General features: G+C 58.5%; 8 protein-coding genes across 8 annotated transcripts; 6 read left to right on the top strand and 2 right to left on the bottom strand.

Annotated features, from left to right (window-relative positions):
- Positions 1-1461: 1461 nt before the first annotated feature.
- On the top strand, positions 1462-3140 carry BO72DRAFT_478446 (uncharacterized protein; the record flags this gene model as incomplete). Its single annotated transcript, XM_040947506.1, has 2 exons — positions 1462-2965; positions 3109-3140. The coding sequence occupies 2 exons, from the start codon at positions 1462-1464 to the stop codon at positions 3138-3140; spliced, it is 1536 nt and encodes a 511-aa protein (XP_040799866.1).
- Positions 3141-3669: 529 nt separating this feature from the next.
- Positions 3670-5288, bottom strand: BO72DRAFT_431993 (alpha-hydroxy acid oxidase; the record flags this gene model as incomplete). Its single annotated transcript, XM_040943153.1, has 7 exons — positions 5153-5288; positions 5055-5088; positions 4643-4986; positions 4332-4493; positions 3944-4272; positions 3801-3877; positions 3670-3742 (listed from the first exon to the last, which is right to left on the bottom strand). Exons 1-7 carry the CDS (start codon positions 5244-5246, stop codon positions 3670-3672), a joined length of 1113 nt encoding a protein of 370 aa, XP_040799865.1. The 5' UTR covers positions 5247-5288.
- A 178-nt stretch (positions 5289-5466) lies between these two features.
- BO72DRAFT_431991 (putative flavin-containing amine oxidase) lies at positions 5467-7459 on the top strand. Its single transcript, XM_040943152.1, has 2 exons — positions 5467-6310; positions 6366-7459. The coding sequence occupies exons 1-2, from the start codon at positions 5582-5584 to the stop codon at positions 7428-7430; spliced, it is 1794 nt and encodes a 597-aa protein (XP_040799864.1). The 5' UTR covers positions 5467-5581; the 3' UTR covers positions 7431-7459.
- On the top strand, positions 7389-9029 carry BO72DRAFT_155227 (uncharacterized protein). Its single transcript, XM_040939261.1, has one exon. The coding sequence runs from the start codon at positions 7700-7702 to the stop codon at positions 9002-9004; it is 1305 nt and encodes a 434-aa protein (XP_040799863.1). The 5' UTR covers positions 7389-7699; the 3' UTR covers positions 9005-9029.
- Positions 9030-9055: 26 nt separating this feature from the next.
- Positions 9056-9817, bottom strand: BO72DRAFT_497581 (uncharacterized protein; the record flags this gene model as incomplete). The annotated part of the gene is made up of 1 exon (XM_040948703.1): positions 9056-9817. One exon carries the CDS (start codon positions 9815-9817, stop codon positions 9056-9058), a length of 762 nt encoding a protein of 253 aa, XP_040799862.1.
- On the top strand, positions 9475-10596 carry BO72DRAFT_155246 (uncharacterized protein). Its single transcript, XM_040939262.1, has one exon. The coding sequence runs from the start codon at positions 9854-9856 to the stop codon at positions 10421-10423; it is 570 nt and encodes a 189-aa protein (XP_040799861.1). The 5' UTR covers positions 9475-9853; the 3' UTR covers positions 10424-10596.
- Positions 10597-10982: 386 nt separating this feature from the next.
- BO72DRAFT_154930 (uncharacterized protein) lies at positions 10983-12083 on the top strand. Its single transcript, XM_040939257.1, has 4 exons — positions 10983-11064; positions 11118-11216; positions 11287-11899; positions 11961-12083. Exons 2-3 carry the CDS (start codon positions 11171-11173, stop codon positions 11709-11711), a joined length of 471 nt encoding a protein of 156 aa, XP_040799860.1. The 5' UTR covers positions 10983-11064; positions 11118-11170; the 3' UTR covers positions 11712-11899; positions 11961-12083.
- A 400-nt stretch (positions 12084-12483) lies between these two features.
- BO72DRAFT_497580 (uncharacterized protein) lies at positions 12484-13717 on the top strand (the record flags this gene model as incomplete). Its single annotated transcript, XM_040948702.1, has 2 exons — positions 12484-12685; positions 13347-13717. The coding sequence occupies 2 exons, from the start codon at positions 12484-12486 to the stop codon at positions 13715-13717; spliced, it is 573 nt and encodes a 190-aa protein (XP_040799859.1).
- Positions 13718-14122: the final 405 nt, after the last annotated feature.

The raw sequence follows: 14122 nt of genomic DNA, 5'->3' as shown, positions 1-14122 counted from the left end.
ATAGTCTCTCCCGACTTTCTACCCAGCATCCCCTGGTGAAACCGTTGACATGGTCATTCCTGGCAGCGTAACCAGAATCGGCCCTATCTCCCACCCTTTCATCATCACCCAAAGAAGTCAAGAGAACCATTTATCACGGACGCACCTACAATTTGAAGGGTGCAGCCTCACCGCGTCTCCTCTGACCATCCTTTCCTCCCTTCCATCAACGGCAGCAGCAGCCGGCCCTTCATCGCCGATAACCACCATCCACAATCCACAACCAAATCGCATGTATTCTTTTCCACGAACCTCCATATGCAGAACCCTTCATCGACTATACCTCTAAACGTTCAAAGGATTTCACAATTCCACAAAATATAATGCAAGACTCATCGAATCCCCCACCCCGCCAAGTGAAGTGTGACGGATTGCACCTTTCTGCGGAATGTGATGTTCTTCAGCTCGAGGGCTTCGAGTGGAGGTGGCAAAGATCAATGCAAGGCTGGCCTTGGAAAGGATTGCCAGGGGGGAGACATGTATTGTGTGCACGATGGTGTGACTTTTGTATGACTGCAGCATCCACGGGGTGGGTTGCAATCTTATCGAACCTAGACCTTCAAGAAACTCAGGATCCAGAGTATTCTGAAATGTGCCGGTTGTGAGAATGAGGGGTCGAGAATTTACGAGTGAAGCAAGGGGGCAGAGCGGCGAGACAAACCCGTCCAGAAGCAGTGGTTGTGCTCGGATGTCCGTGGTGCGGTGTGACCGCTCATTTCCTCAGGAGGTGGGAACTCGTAAGAGCTTGGGGAAGGTGACTACTTTTACCTGGCGTTATATGAATGGTGAAGGAGCCAGCGGCGTTTGGGGGTTGTAGACAGCTGGTGGGAAGAATCCGAGAGACGGGCACTGTGCCATCGGCTTCCAAGGCGGTCTTAATCTTCAATCTGGGGTGTGATGCGCCTTTGTGGCTGGGGTGATCGACATCGGGTTCCTGTTTTGGTTATGCTCTCATTATTAGATCTAGACAAATAGCAGGTGTTTGTTGCCTGCTGTTCAAGCCGGCAGCTGCATGCATTTATGGGCTTTGTACCGATGACATGCACCTCGCCAGCCTCCCAAAACGGCAACTCGGTGGAGAAACCTGCCTATCCGGTTATCAATATCAAACTGCTGCCAGATAAGTGGCCATCGAGGCAACGCCATCGATAGAGCAGCCAACCAGTCAGCGAGGGCTGGCTATCTCGGCGGAGAAGCGAGCCCTATCTCTGCCGCTGGTCAATCGCTGCAGCCCGGGGACGCATATATAGTCAACCTCGGACTGGCAATGTAAATATCGCTCTGCGTTGCCCCTTTTTCTCTCCGCTCACATCACACCGGGCGACCAGCAACATGACAGCCAAAGCGATCTCCACCGACAAGGCCCTCGAGGCCCACGACCACGAGTCGCCCGACCCCACCCTCGACTATGGCGAAGGGGAGATGCAGCGCCTCCCCCACACGCAACGGGGCATCAAGTCGCGGCACGCGCAGATGCTGGCCATCGGGGGCACGATCGGCACCGGGCTCTTCGTCGGGGTCGGGTCTGCCCTGTCGATCGCGGGCCCGGCCTTCCTCCTCCTCTCGTACGCCCTGATCTGCCTCCTCGTCTACGCCGTCATCACCGCCACCACCGAGATGAACACCTACCTGCCCATCCACGGGTGCTCGATGGCCGCGTACGCGACGCGCTTCGTCTCCCCCTCCCTCGGCTTCTCCCTCGGCCTCCTCTACTGGTACAGCTTCGGCATTCTGGTCGCCTACGAAACCACCGCCGCGGCCCTGGTGATCAACTACTGGAGCAACCCGGTCCCGCTCGCCGCGTGGATCACCGTGATGCTGCTCGTGGTCTTCGCGTTGAACTTCAGCCCGGTGCGCATCTACGGCGAGACGGAATTCTGGTTCGCGTCGCTGAAAGTCTTCCTGATCCTCGGGCTCTTACTCCTCAGCTTCATCCTCTTCTGGGGCGGCGGACCGAGCCACACCCGGCTCGGGTTTCATTATTGGAACGACCCGGGGGCGACCAACACGTATCTCGTGCCCGGGGCCACGGGCCGCCTCTGCGCCTTCATCTACACGCTGTGCTACTCGGTCTTCTCCTTCAACTTCGGCCCGGAGCTCCTCGTCGTCGCCGCCGGCGAGATGCAGCACCCCCGGACCAACCTCCCGCGGGCCGCGCGCCAATTCTTCTACCGCCTGCTCGTCTTCTACGTGTGCGGCGTGCTCGCCATCGGGGTCATCTGCCCCCACGACGCCGCCGGCCTGACGACGGGGACGGGGGTCAACGCCTCGCCGTGGGTGATCGCGATCCAGCACGCCGGCATCTCCGGGCTGGACTCCGTCGTCAATGCCGTGATCATCACCTCCGCCTGGTCCGCCGCCAACTCGTACCTGTACATGTCCAGTCGCACGCTCTACTCGCTCGCCGCGGCGGGCTCGGCCCCCGCGCTCTTCGCCCGCTGCAACCGCCACGGCGTGCCGTACTACGCCGTCCTGGCCAGCGCCACCTTCGGCGCCCTCGCGTACATGGACTGCAGCGCCGGCGCCAGCACCGTGTTCACCTGGTTCGTCAGCCTCACCAACTCCGCCGGCATGATCAGCTGGACCGCCTGCGCCCTCGTCTACCTCCGCTTCCGCGCGGCGTGTGCCGTGCAGGGCGTTGCGGTGCCGTATCGCTCCCGCTGGCAGCCGGGTGGGGCTTGGGCGGCCCTCACGGTCTGTCCGGTCATTTTGCTGGGGCAGGGGTTCCAGTATTTCGTGGCCGGGAATTGGAGTGTCAGTGGGTTCTTGACGAGCTATCTGGGCGCGTTTGTGTTTTTGGCGGTGTATGCGGTGAGGAGGGGGTGGGGGGCGTGGAGGTGGGGCGAGGGGTGGTGGGTGGGTCTGCTTGAGGTGGATTTGAGGGGTGGGTTGGAGGAGGTTGAGGCGTTGGAGGCGGAGGGCGAGTGTGGGGATGATATTGGGGAGAACAGGGGGTGGTGGGTGAGGGTTTGGGGGTGATTACTTTTGTTTTTATGGCTTTTGCGTTGTGTTTCTGGGTGCTATGTAGATTCTGTGAGGCTGAATTAACTATCAATGATAACTGGTTAGCTGACCGTTGGACCGGATCGGATGGACTGTGAGTCGGTGATATGGCAGGCTCAGGGGATATTATGCAGCAGAACCAGATGTTGGATGAAGCTCAGCTTGCCTGGAGGTTATCTGACGTGCGAGCCCGGGGTGAGGGTCTATAGCGGACTTTGTGTGTGGTGTTCTGTCTATGGTTTTATTCCTCTTCTCATGTTGATGTTGGGATTGAGACTGCTCATCAGCAGCCTGGGGGTACATACGCATACCTTGAGGGCTGTGAGACCACAGTGAAGGAAAGCCCAGAGATGATATCTAGGATCACAGGCTGTGAGCCTTCGTCTTTGGACGTGTAGTATGTCTCTGTCTGGACACTTCTCCACGTCACAACTGTTCATTGCTACTTGCCCAGACAGGGGCACGTGTTTCTATAAAGCTCGTCATGATCGATACCTCAACTCCTACCAAAGTCGCCATCGCCACGATGTAAAATCGAAAATCGGTCATATATTCCTGCCCGAAGATATATTCAGCTAGCAGCCCGCTTCATATCTATATCAAATCTATATATTCTGCTCCAGCAGTCTACAACTTCGCCAAAACCCCCCTCTCCAACACCGCCAAATGCTCCGGCGTGATATCCGCGATCGTCCGACACCTATCACCCCGTTAGCACTGGGCAGACACTCCACCCAACCCCGTAGGGACCGACTCACCCAGCAAGCATCATCGTCCGACAAAACTCATCATAGATAATCCGGATCGCCAAATCCACCCCTTGCTCCCCATTATACTAGACACGCAGGCGTTAGCACACCCCCCTCCCCCCACAAGAAAACACAAAAGAGAGAAAACATACCGCCAGCCCCCAAATCGGTACCCTCCCCACAAAACAACAACTCGCCCCCAGCGCCAACGCCTTGAACACGTCCGATCCGCGACGGATGCCCCCGTCCACCGCCAAGGGGATGCGCCCCCTTGCGACGGGGGCGCACACCCGCAGCGCATCCAGCGTGGCGGGCACCCCGTCCAGCTGCCGCCCGCCGTGGTTGGAGATGAGCACGCCGTCGACGCCGTGCTGGATGGCGAGCTCGATGTCGGCGGGCGCGTAGACGCCCTTCAGCCAGATGGCGAGGCTGGTGTGCTGGCGCAGCCAGGGGATGGTTTTCGTCCAGTGGATGGTTGCGTCTTTCTCTTGTTAGTTGCTTTCTTTAGAATTCAAGGATAGAGGGAGGGTTGGGGAATACCATAACCCCGCTCGTACGTATCCTCCAGCCCCATCTCGGCCGCCCCGGCCAGCACGGGGAACTTCAAGTGCGGCGGGAAGTTGAAGTTGTTGCGGGATTCGTTGAGCCGGTTGCCCAGGATGGGGAGGTCGACGCTCACGAAGAGAGCTTTGTAGCCTGCCTCTGTTGAATGAATATATCAGTATCTTTCCCTATCCTGACTGAGTTTGAAGCTTGGGTTACGTGTACTGAGCACAACTAGCCTTATTTCCCAGGCTCTGGAAAGTAGAAAAGTCGGCCTGATTGGGGTGGAGGGGGGGGGGGGGACAAACTCTCCGCCGCTTGAATGATCCTCTCCGTGATAGTGATATCCTGGAAGAACGACACCTGCATGATATACGGATTCCCCCGCCCCTCGCTCGCGGCGATCACCTCCTCCACGCTGGAGGTCGACCACGAGGACAGCGCCATCGGGATGTTATGGGCCGCGGCCGCGCGCGAAGTCCCCGTCTCGCCGTCGATGTGCGCGAGTTTGTGGGCTGCCGCGGGGGAGAAGCCGAACGGGAAGGCGATTCTATGGCCGAAAAGCGTGGTGGTTGTGTCGAGATTGGAGACGTCGCGGAGCACCCGCGGCATGAGTTTGTAGCGGCCGTAGGCTGCTTCGTTGTCGCGGAGGCTGTATTTCTTTGTGAGTATGGAGCTGGGGATGGGGATGGGGAAGGGGGAAGGGGAGGTAGGGTGTACGTGATCAGGTCGCCGGCGCCTTCGTTGAAGTAGTCTGTTTCTTTCTGTTAGGCTTTGTTGGCGCTGGGGATTGAGGGGTAAGAGTAGTCGCCACGAACCTCGTACGACCGGGGGCAGGCGTTTTTGTGCCTCGACCGCCAGGTCGGCGATGGTGAGGACTTTGGTGTCGTGGATTTTGCCGCGGTTGGACATTTTGGTTTGTATATATGTGGGTGATGGGAAGATGGGTTGGTGATAATCCTTGCAAGAGTTGAGAGCTATATACTTTCACTTTCTTGCTGGATTCTGGCTGTTCTACTGCCAGCTTCTCCGCAGCGGCTACCTCCACGATAAGCCACTGTTGAGGCAGGTCATCCCGGGGCGGCCAACACGGCAAGCCACCCCGGATAAGATAGCCCTAATTGGATTGTCCCGCGATAGCCCGCTGCAGGCGCATCCAGCATCCATGCATCATCCCTGGATATAAGAACCCCGCTTCTACTACGTCTTGGCCACTCATTCAGCATTATTGTCACTGCAGGATCGTCATGTCTACCAAAGCCATTGTGACCGACCCCGCCGCCTACCACGCCGCCGGGGTCATCTCCAACGGCCCTCTGCTGCACATCTCCGGTCAACCCGGCACCTTAGCGGGCAAGACTCCCTCCGATGGCGTCTCACAGATCCATCTGGCCTTGTTGAACTTGCACCGTGTCATCGCCGCGGCCGGCGCCTCTCCGCGTGATATTGTCAGTTTAACCCTCTACGTTGTCAATTACGATGCGGCCAACCGTCTACACCCGAAGCCCCTTCAGACCTTCCTCGCTGGCCATCTTCCTGCTGTGACCGTTGTGCCGGTTCCTGCTCTGGCCGTGCCGGAGTGGAAGTACGAGATCGCTGCAACCGTTGCAGTTCCGTCCCCCACCGTCCCCCGCTCGCTGCCCTCGCCAACTGATGCCGACGTCGACGTCCTCGTCATCGGCGCAGGTCTCTCCGGTCTGGCAGCAGCCGAGTCGGTCCTCCAATCCGGCCTCTCCTGTCTCATCCTGGAAGGCCGGGACCGGGTAGGCGGGAAAACATGGACGGAGACCCTCCCCAGCGGCACAGGAGTCGTCGACCTGGGCGCTGCCTGGATCAACGACACCAACCAGACCGAGATGATCGCCCTCGCACGACGCGCCGGCGTCGAGCTCATCGAGCAGAACACCACCGGCAACTGTCTGCTGGAGCAGGACAAGGGCCCTACCGTTCTCTTCCCCTACGGCCAAACCCCATGCGTAAGTTGCAACACCCTCATCTTCACACTCAACCTCATCACACTGACCACCCCAGATCACACCGCAAATCCGATCCGAACTCGACAACGTCCGGGAAATGTGCGAGGCGGACTGCCAGGCACTCTCCTGCGAAAACCCCACCGACCCCGCTCTCGACTCGCTCTCTTTCTACGCCTACCTGCAATCCCGCAATGTCAGCCCCGCCGCTCTCGCGACTGCCTCAGTCTGGACGCGCGCCATGCTCGGCCAAGAACCCACCGACATCTCGGCCCTCTATTTCCTGAACTACTGCCGCTCCGGCGGCGGCCTGATCCAGATGCGGTCCGACCGGCGCCACGGGGCGCAGTACCTGCGCGTCCGCGAGGGCACGCAGAGCTTCGCCCAGGCCATGGCGGGCGACCTCCCGACAAACACAATCCACTTCGGCGAGCGCGTAGACGCCATCCTCCCAAGCCCTCGCCCGGGAGTTGTCGTCCTCTCCCGGACGGGCCGCGCCATCCGCGCCAAGAAAGTGATCTGCTCCACCCCGACGCCGGTCCTCAAGACCATCCAGTTCCACCCGCCGCTCCCGGCCAAGAAACAGCTGCTGGTCGACTCCTTCCGGTACGGCTACTACACCAAGGTGATGCTGGTGTTCCGGTCGGCCTGGTGGGTCGAGCGCGGGTATTGTGGGCTGGTGCAGTCGTTCAAGGGCCCCGCGTCCATCTATCGGGACACGAGCAGCCCCCGCGATGGCAAGTTCGTGCTCACGGCGTTCTTGGCGGGTGAGAGTGGCCGGCAGTGGGCGCGGGAGAAGGACCCGCGCAAGCGGGAGCAGGCGCTGCTGCGCCAGTTGGGGCGGATCTATGATGAGCCCGATGTCCCGGCCGCAGAGTTTGTGGAAGCGTTGGGCCACGAGTGGAGCGAGGAGGAGCTGTCGGGCTGGGGTTGTCCGTGTCCGGCGCTGCCGCCGGGGGTGTTGACGCTGGCGGGCGAGGCGTTGCGGGAGCCGGTCGGGAATGTGCACTTTGTGGGGACGGAGACGGCGGCGGAGTGGAAGGGATATATGGAGGGGGCGGTGCGGAGTGGGCGACGCGGGGCGAGGGAGGTGGTGCAAGGGTTGAATCGGAGTCGACTGTGATGATGGTGGTGGGTTGTGGAGTGAGCTGGAGAATGGAGATGAACAAGTAGTAGTAGTTGGTGAAGAGAGGAGGTTGTGTTTACAGTACTGTAAAGTGCAAGCGGAGATACGGGTCTCGGCCAATCCGTAAGTCCGGCCTCCGCACGGCCGGGGATTACATAATTCAATATCCCCCCTCGCGTTCATTTGTTGATTTGTTGCAGGGCCTCTCCTCCTCACACCCCTTAATATTATTACTGTAATCTCATCACTCCTGGTAGTAAATCATCATGTCACTCCGACTCCGGCGCCTTCTCCCCGCCATTGTCATTATTGCTGTTATCTACACCTTCCACCACACCTTCAGCTTCTCCTCCTCACCTCCTGCTCTCCCTCTCCATCCCACCCCCTCCGACTGCGCCCTCCCCCCCATCTACGATGACGTGCTGGTCATCCTCAAAACCGGCATCACCGAAGCCCGCACCAAAGTGCCCCCGCACCTGACCACCACCCTGCGCTGCATCCCCAACTACGTGATCTACTCCGACTACGCCGAGCCCCTCTCCTCGACCGTTTCCACGCAAGACATCCTCGGCTCCTACATCTCCAGCGCCACGAAATCCACCAACCCCGATTTCGGTCTGTACAACCGCGTGCGCATCGCCGGCCACGCCGGCCTCACACCCGCCGACCTGGTCGCGGACGTCAACACGCCGATCGGCAAACCCAACAACCCGGGGTGGAAGCTGGACAAATGGAAATTCCTGCCGATGGTCGACGCCGCGCTGGCCGCGCGTCCGTCGGCCCGGTGGTTCGTCTTCATGGAGGCCGACACCTACCTGCTCTGGCACAACCTGGCTGCCTGGCTGGCGCGCTTCGACCCGCACAAGCCGTGGTACTTGGGCAACCAGATGCAGATCGTGGACGCGCTGTTCGCGCACGGCGGGTCCGGGTTCGTGCTCTCGCGGCCGGCCATGGAGCTCGCCCGCGACCTGCGAGCGCAGAGCGGCGACGGCTGGGAGACGGCTGTCGATGCCCACTGGGCCGGCGACTGTCTGTTGGGGATCTTGCTGGAGAGCTGCGGCGTGGCGCTGACGTGGAGCTGGCCCATATTGCAGATCGCGCCGCCGGGCGAGGTGGATTTCTTCGGTGTGCGTGCGGATACCCCCGATCGGGTGTGGTGTTATCCCGCGGTGTCGTTTCATCATCTGGATGGGGAGGCGGATCTGCGTGGCTTGGTGGAGATGGAGAAGGGGTGGGACCGCGATGGGTATACCGGTCGGGTCATGGTTTATCGGGATGTGTTTTGGCGGGTGGTCTGGGGCCAGATTCAGTCCCCGAAGGATGGGTGGGATAATTTGGTGGGCGACGAGGTTGGGCCGACCGCCACGGTTGACGAGTGTAGGGAGATGTGTGCCCATGAGGCCCTGTGTCTGGGATATCGGTTTGCGGTCGGGGAGGGGAGGTGTTGGTTGGGGAGGGGGATGCAATTGGGGAAGAAGGCGGACGGGTTTACGTCTGGTTGGATGACGCATCGGATTCAGGCGGTTGCGGACAGTTTGGGCCGGTGTGAGGCCATCAGTTGGATTGGGTGAGATTGGCCTTTGCATTCTTTTCATTCGTGGATCAAGGGGGTATTTCTTGCTCTATGGGTTTACGGATACCGTGCTGTCCTCTCCCTCCTCCTGTTGCCGCTGTTCCTGCTGCTGCTGCTGCTGCTGCTGCTGCTCCAGGTAATACCCCTGGCTCGACCCTCGAATCACAAACTCCCGCGCCAGCCCCTTGACCTGCAAGTCGACCAGCTGCGCATCGCGATACTCATATCGACCGAGCACGATCTCTCGGCCGGCCGAAAAATCAAACGGGCGCAGCACATCCACCCGAAACTGCACTTTGGGTTCCGCACTGCTGTCTGCGGCCAGCTGCACCGCGCCCGTGACACTGTACAGGAAACGGTCCAGCGCGAGGAACCAATCCCAACCTTCCTCGCTGGTGGTGGCGTATTCGTGCCAGAAGCTGCTGAAGAGGACGGTGGGACGCTCGCCTGCGACCAGATCCTGGGCGGCCAGGCGCGCCTTGAAGGTCACCAGCGTTTGCACCTCCTCGTAGAAGCGGGGTAGCGCGGCTAGCAGTTCGTCCGGCGAGATGTCGGCGTCCGTCCCGGTGTTACCCAGGTAGTGTTGCAGGTAGTGGGCGAAGTGCGGTTGCTGCTGTTGCTGTTGGGCGGCGAGGGCGTAGAGTTGAGTTTTGGTGGTGTGGTCGGCCGCGGTGGCCCGCTGGAATTTCCAGGGAAATTGGGCGGCGTGGTCGGTGGGTGGAGGGTCGTGGGGAGGGGGTGGGAGACTGATGCCCACGCTGGAGACCGCGAGGGTCTGGAGCAGGAGGATGAGGAGGAGAGGTATACGCATGGTGGGTGTGGTGTGAGGGAGTAGCTCTTGGGTAGTATGCGGGGTTGGACAAACGCGCTCAGCAGCAGTAGTAGCAAAGAAAGCCAGAACCACCACAGAATTAGAATCGGAACAGAAAAGACAGACACCAGAGGGGAGAAAGAAAAGAGCGAAAGAGAGAACGACAGACCCTCAGACCCTCCTGGCCGGTTAACCTCAACCCTAGTCGGAAACCTCCATCAACCTCAAACGCAAGCAGTGGAGAGCGGGAAAAGCATTGCACCTATCACCAGGCTGCATGGCTGGATCGACAACGGTCACACCCGGATTCAGACATGGATCTTCCGACGATTCGTGATGCAGGGTCAGGGTCGTGATCGAGCACCTGGAGCTTCAGATTTACTTGATGCTGAGGAGTGGAGGGGTGAGCAAACGGTGCTTCCGTCTGATGATGTTGATGATGACCGGGGGAATGCAGTAGCAGCTGACGATTGCCTGATTCCGGCCTGCAGCAGCTGTCAAACACGACGGTCAAGCATAGTCTGGCAGTGGGGCTGCCCAGTCGACGGACCCACTGGGCTGAATCTGGGCCTTTCCCTTGTCGGCTTGGGGGGGGTTGGCGTTTGACTGGCGTTTGCTGGCCATTGCAGTTTCTGGTAGTCTCCTTATTAACACTTTTCCCGTTGCCCAGTCCTTTCATTCACGCCTGTGGTCTCTCTATTAGCACCCAGGCCTTTACCTAGTATTCTATTAACGGCCGTGCTTTTTATCCGGTTAAGTTATCAACACTTTTCTCTGCCCCAGCTCTCCATTAACGGGTGTGCTCTGTATCCAGCCGCCCTATTAACACTGTACTCTCTACCGAGACCTCGCATTAACGGCCGTGCCTTTAATTCTTCTCTGGTGAAGTTTGTCTATTCTCACTCCCGTCACTTACTACCTCTCCATACAATATATATACCTATCCAGCGACAACCTCTGCCTCCTTCTTTCTTCTCTTCAACATTCTCTCATTCCTTCCTCTGTACATATATTTCTCGTTGGGTTTCATTGATTCCTTAGCCCTTTACAACTTAACATGTTCTCTGTTCCGAGTCTTTTCCAATCTTTTTTCACCCATGCCTTAAGTTCACGGCAGTCCATGTCCCACAACCGTCACTATCACCCGCAAAGCCCTACCTCAGAACTATGAGCAGCCCTTGCTTGACCTCCAAACTGTCCACGGAAGCACCTCCAATCCAGGCCCCATGCTCCATGAAGTCTACTGAGTACTGTGACCCCTTTGTGAACCCGCTCGCTCCTTTGCTAACTGCTCAGAAAGAGTCTCTTTGCAAGCCGATTTCCCCTGGGCTATCAACAAAGGCATTCCCGTGAATGGCGCCACGCGGCAGTTGGTTTGACGGCATGCTTACATCCCCTAGTTAGTTCCTTGTTCCTTGTTCCTACCCAGACCAAGCCTTGAACTAACATCCTCTGCACACTACATCTAGGAATCATGCCTGGCCGCCTACCTCCACATGTATTACGAAAGCCTTTCCGTTGTGCTGCGCATTGCACCTCCGCATATCCAACCTCAGAAACGGCGGTTGTCTTCCCTCTCCTCGGGATGTCGGTGGATGGGTCCAAGAAGCACATTGCTTGGGATTTCCTCGCTTCCTTCGCTTTCTCCAAAGGAGGATGCGGGGACTCGTACCATAGCAGGCTGAGGTTTGTGATTATCTTGCAGATTGTAGCCAGCAGTCTCCTCTTCCTTGCACCCGGAATTCATCAAGGGGTCTTTGGCAAGGCTGAGGATCTGAGAGCTTGGCTGAATGTCGTTCCGTCGCTGTTGCAGACGGAAAGTTTACCCTTGACGCAGGATCCACGAACGCGGGGAGCAGGAGATGGTGGTAGAGTCCGTGTCATCGGACGATGAGGGATACAGCGAGCTTATGTGTGAGCGAGATATGGCACAAGCTCTAGCTGCTGCAGATCGGAAAGCTTGGCGGACGATCAGAGGGACCGGTTGAGGTAGTCCTCTCTGCTCGCATGTCTGCTCCGGAGCCCAGGTTCGCTGGTGAGACGGTCTGCTTCGACATCGGGTTATGCTTGAGTTAACCCCGAGTAAGCTACCATTTCTTCTTCCGTTGATTGTTGAGCATTGTTGCTGATGCCTAGGGCTTAGACATGAGCTGTTCTATTATCCAATAGTTAGATCAGACGACTGCTAGCCGAGCCATTGACGCTTCACGGGTTGTGCTTAAGGAGTGTCGAGAACGTCTTGGCCAGCTGAGAGGATGGAGGTCGCTCTTGGATGAGGAGGTACGTGAGTTCGGTCGGCGCTTGAAACTGAGAGATAGATGGAGGGTTTACAGTAAGTCCATCACCACCTTCTCCCATTGTTCCAGACGCAGAGGGAAGGAGCTTGTTGCACAACCGTACTGACGCTTTCGCGACCGATAGGATCTATGTCTGAACCGCCAAACCTAGCTGGCGAACATGCACCACAACCCTCGGTTTGGCTACAATAATCCACTGGGAGATGGTCTCTTTCTGAGTTGTCTGAGCCCCCAACTGGGACTGGACCACTGGAATACTCTCTAAGCATTACCCACCACGTCCAAAAGATCCACCTGTCCGACATCCAATCCGTCTCCAAATCCAGCACTGTCTCTTGAGCTCCTGGATCGCTGAGGCCCTTCTGCAACATGCCGTTCATTACCACCACCACCAATATGGAGTCTACGCTCGACCTCCGGGTGTATAACTCATATACAGTTCACGAGCACCAGCGGACCATCGTCGTATCAGGCACCCTGGATGACGGAATGCGGCCCCTTCCCTCCACGGCTTGTGTCGCGCGGGCTTTCTCGTGCAGTGCTATTGTGAGCTACGAGCCTGAGGAGAACCGTGATTAGCCCAGCTAGGCTCAGGAAATGGTGCAATGTGTCACACACTGCGTATAGTGGACACGGATCACCTCATGGTCGCTGTCTTGCACCCGATGTGCACTTTAACCCTACTTGTCATGTCAGTGGCCAAGGCGTCCTGCTTGGGGAAGGGAAAAGGTACTCCGGAGTATGGGGTGGATCGTACCACACGTCGGCGCCGGTGATTCAACCCATGCTCCAGCAGCCAGACCGATTCATGCCTGGGCCATGTCCGATTCATACTGGGACACGCCTGGACAGTCCTTCCTTCCCAATCACTTTCGCCGATCATTCATTGGCTCGTTCCCTGAGCCTGTGGCACCTGTTGAGGCTGCCGTGGCTGTTGAGGCTGCTGAGCTTGGTGAACCCGCGGGACCTCGCAATATTCATCCCGGATACTGCGCACGGTCTTGCATGACACACTGGCCGTGCAGATCAGTTGCCTTCCTCAGTACAAGGCTTCATTCACTGGACGAGTGTCAGTGCGACCACCTTCTTGGCCGCATACCACACGGCTTCCTGGGCATGCTCTGGATCCCACCTGTGAAGAACACGGTGAACTTCGACCCAAGGCAGGTGTATTGGCAGCAGTCCTTGCTTTTCATGAGGCATTGTCGGACCAACACCTAACCTTCCAACAGCGGCGTCGTCAACACCCCCGCCCCCGCACCCGCATCGAAACCCCCGGCTAAACCCCCCCGAACCTCCCGAACCCCACGCACCCCCAGAAAACAACCCCCCGCCCGAAATCCACACCCTGCCCGCCAAATGCCCCTCCGGCAAGGGCTTCGACGCCGGCAGCCCGATCCGCTGCCTCCACAAGGAGCCCGGGCGGTACATCTGCATGTCGCCGGTGGGGTGGGCGCGCCCGCACTGCCAGCGGGTTTTTCCGTCGGTGTTCCTCCTCCGGCAGCATCTGCGAGCAGGAAGAGCCGAACGGAATTGTTTGGCTCTTGTGCGCCCTTCAGATTCTGCGCGTCCGCTATCCGGTCACCGTCCATCCGCTGCCTGAACTGCCACACCTACTGACACATTACCGGCATGGTTGTTGCTCCAGCAAGACAGGCGGCAATAGTCCCATGGAACGGAAACACGGTCGAGACCCTTGGGGCCTTGCCGTGCTTCTAGCCGCTGACTCCCCCATGGAGGAACAACCACAGGAGTAGTTCCTCATCAAAGTCATGATGGAATGACTGTTTTGGAGTGCCTAGCCCTCCAGGGCACTGCTGTTCACATCTCCTGTGGTTGAGAACTCGCAAAGCTACCTTCGCGTTCAGCCTTCATCGACGTCATGGAGGAACGGGCCATTGCGAGAAGAGAAGTCGCGCCTTTCTGGAGACTTTTAAACCTTAGTCGCTGGAGACGACTGGCGCGTAACGATTGCTCACAGCATCATACCCGTTCCTGCATCACTACC

The sequence above is a fragment of the Aspergillus fijiensis genome, assembly GCF_003184825.1.
Source record: "Aspergillus fijiensis CBS 313.89 unplaced genomic scaffold BO72scaffold_33, whole genome shotgun sequence".
In the NCBI taxonomy this organism is placed as follows: domain Eukaryota; kingdom Fungi; phylum Ascomycota; class Eurotiomycetes; order Eurotiales; family Aspergillaceae; genus Aspergillus; species Aspergillus fijiensis.
This window is presented reverse-complemented; position numbering and strand designations above follow the sequence as displayed.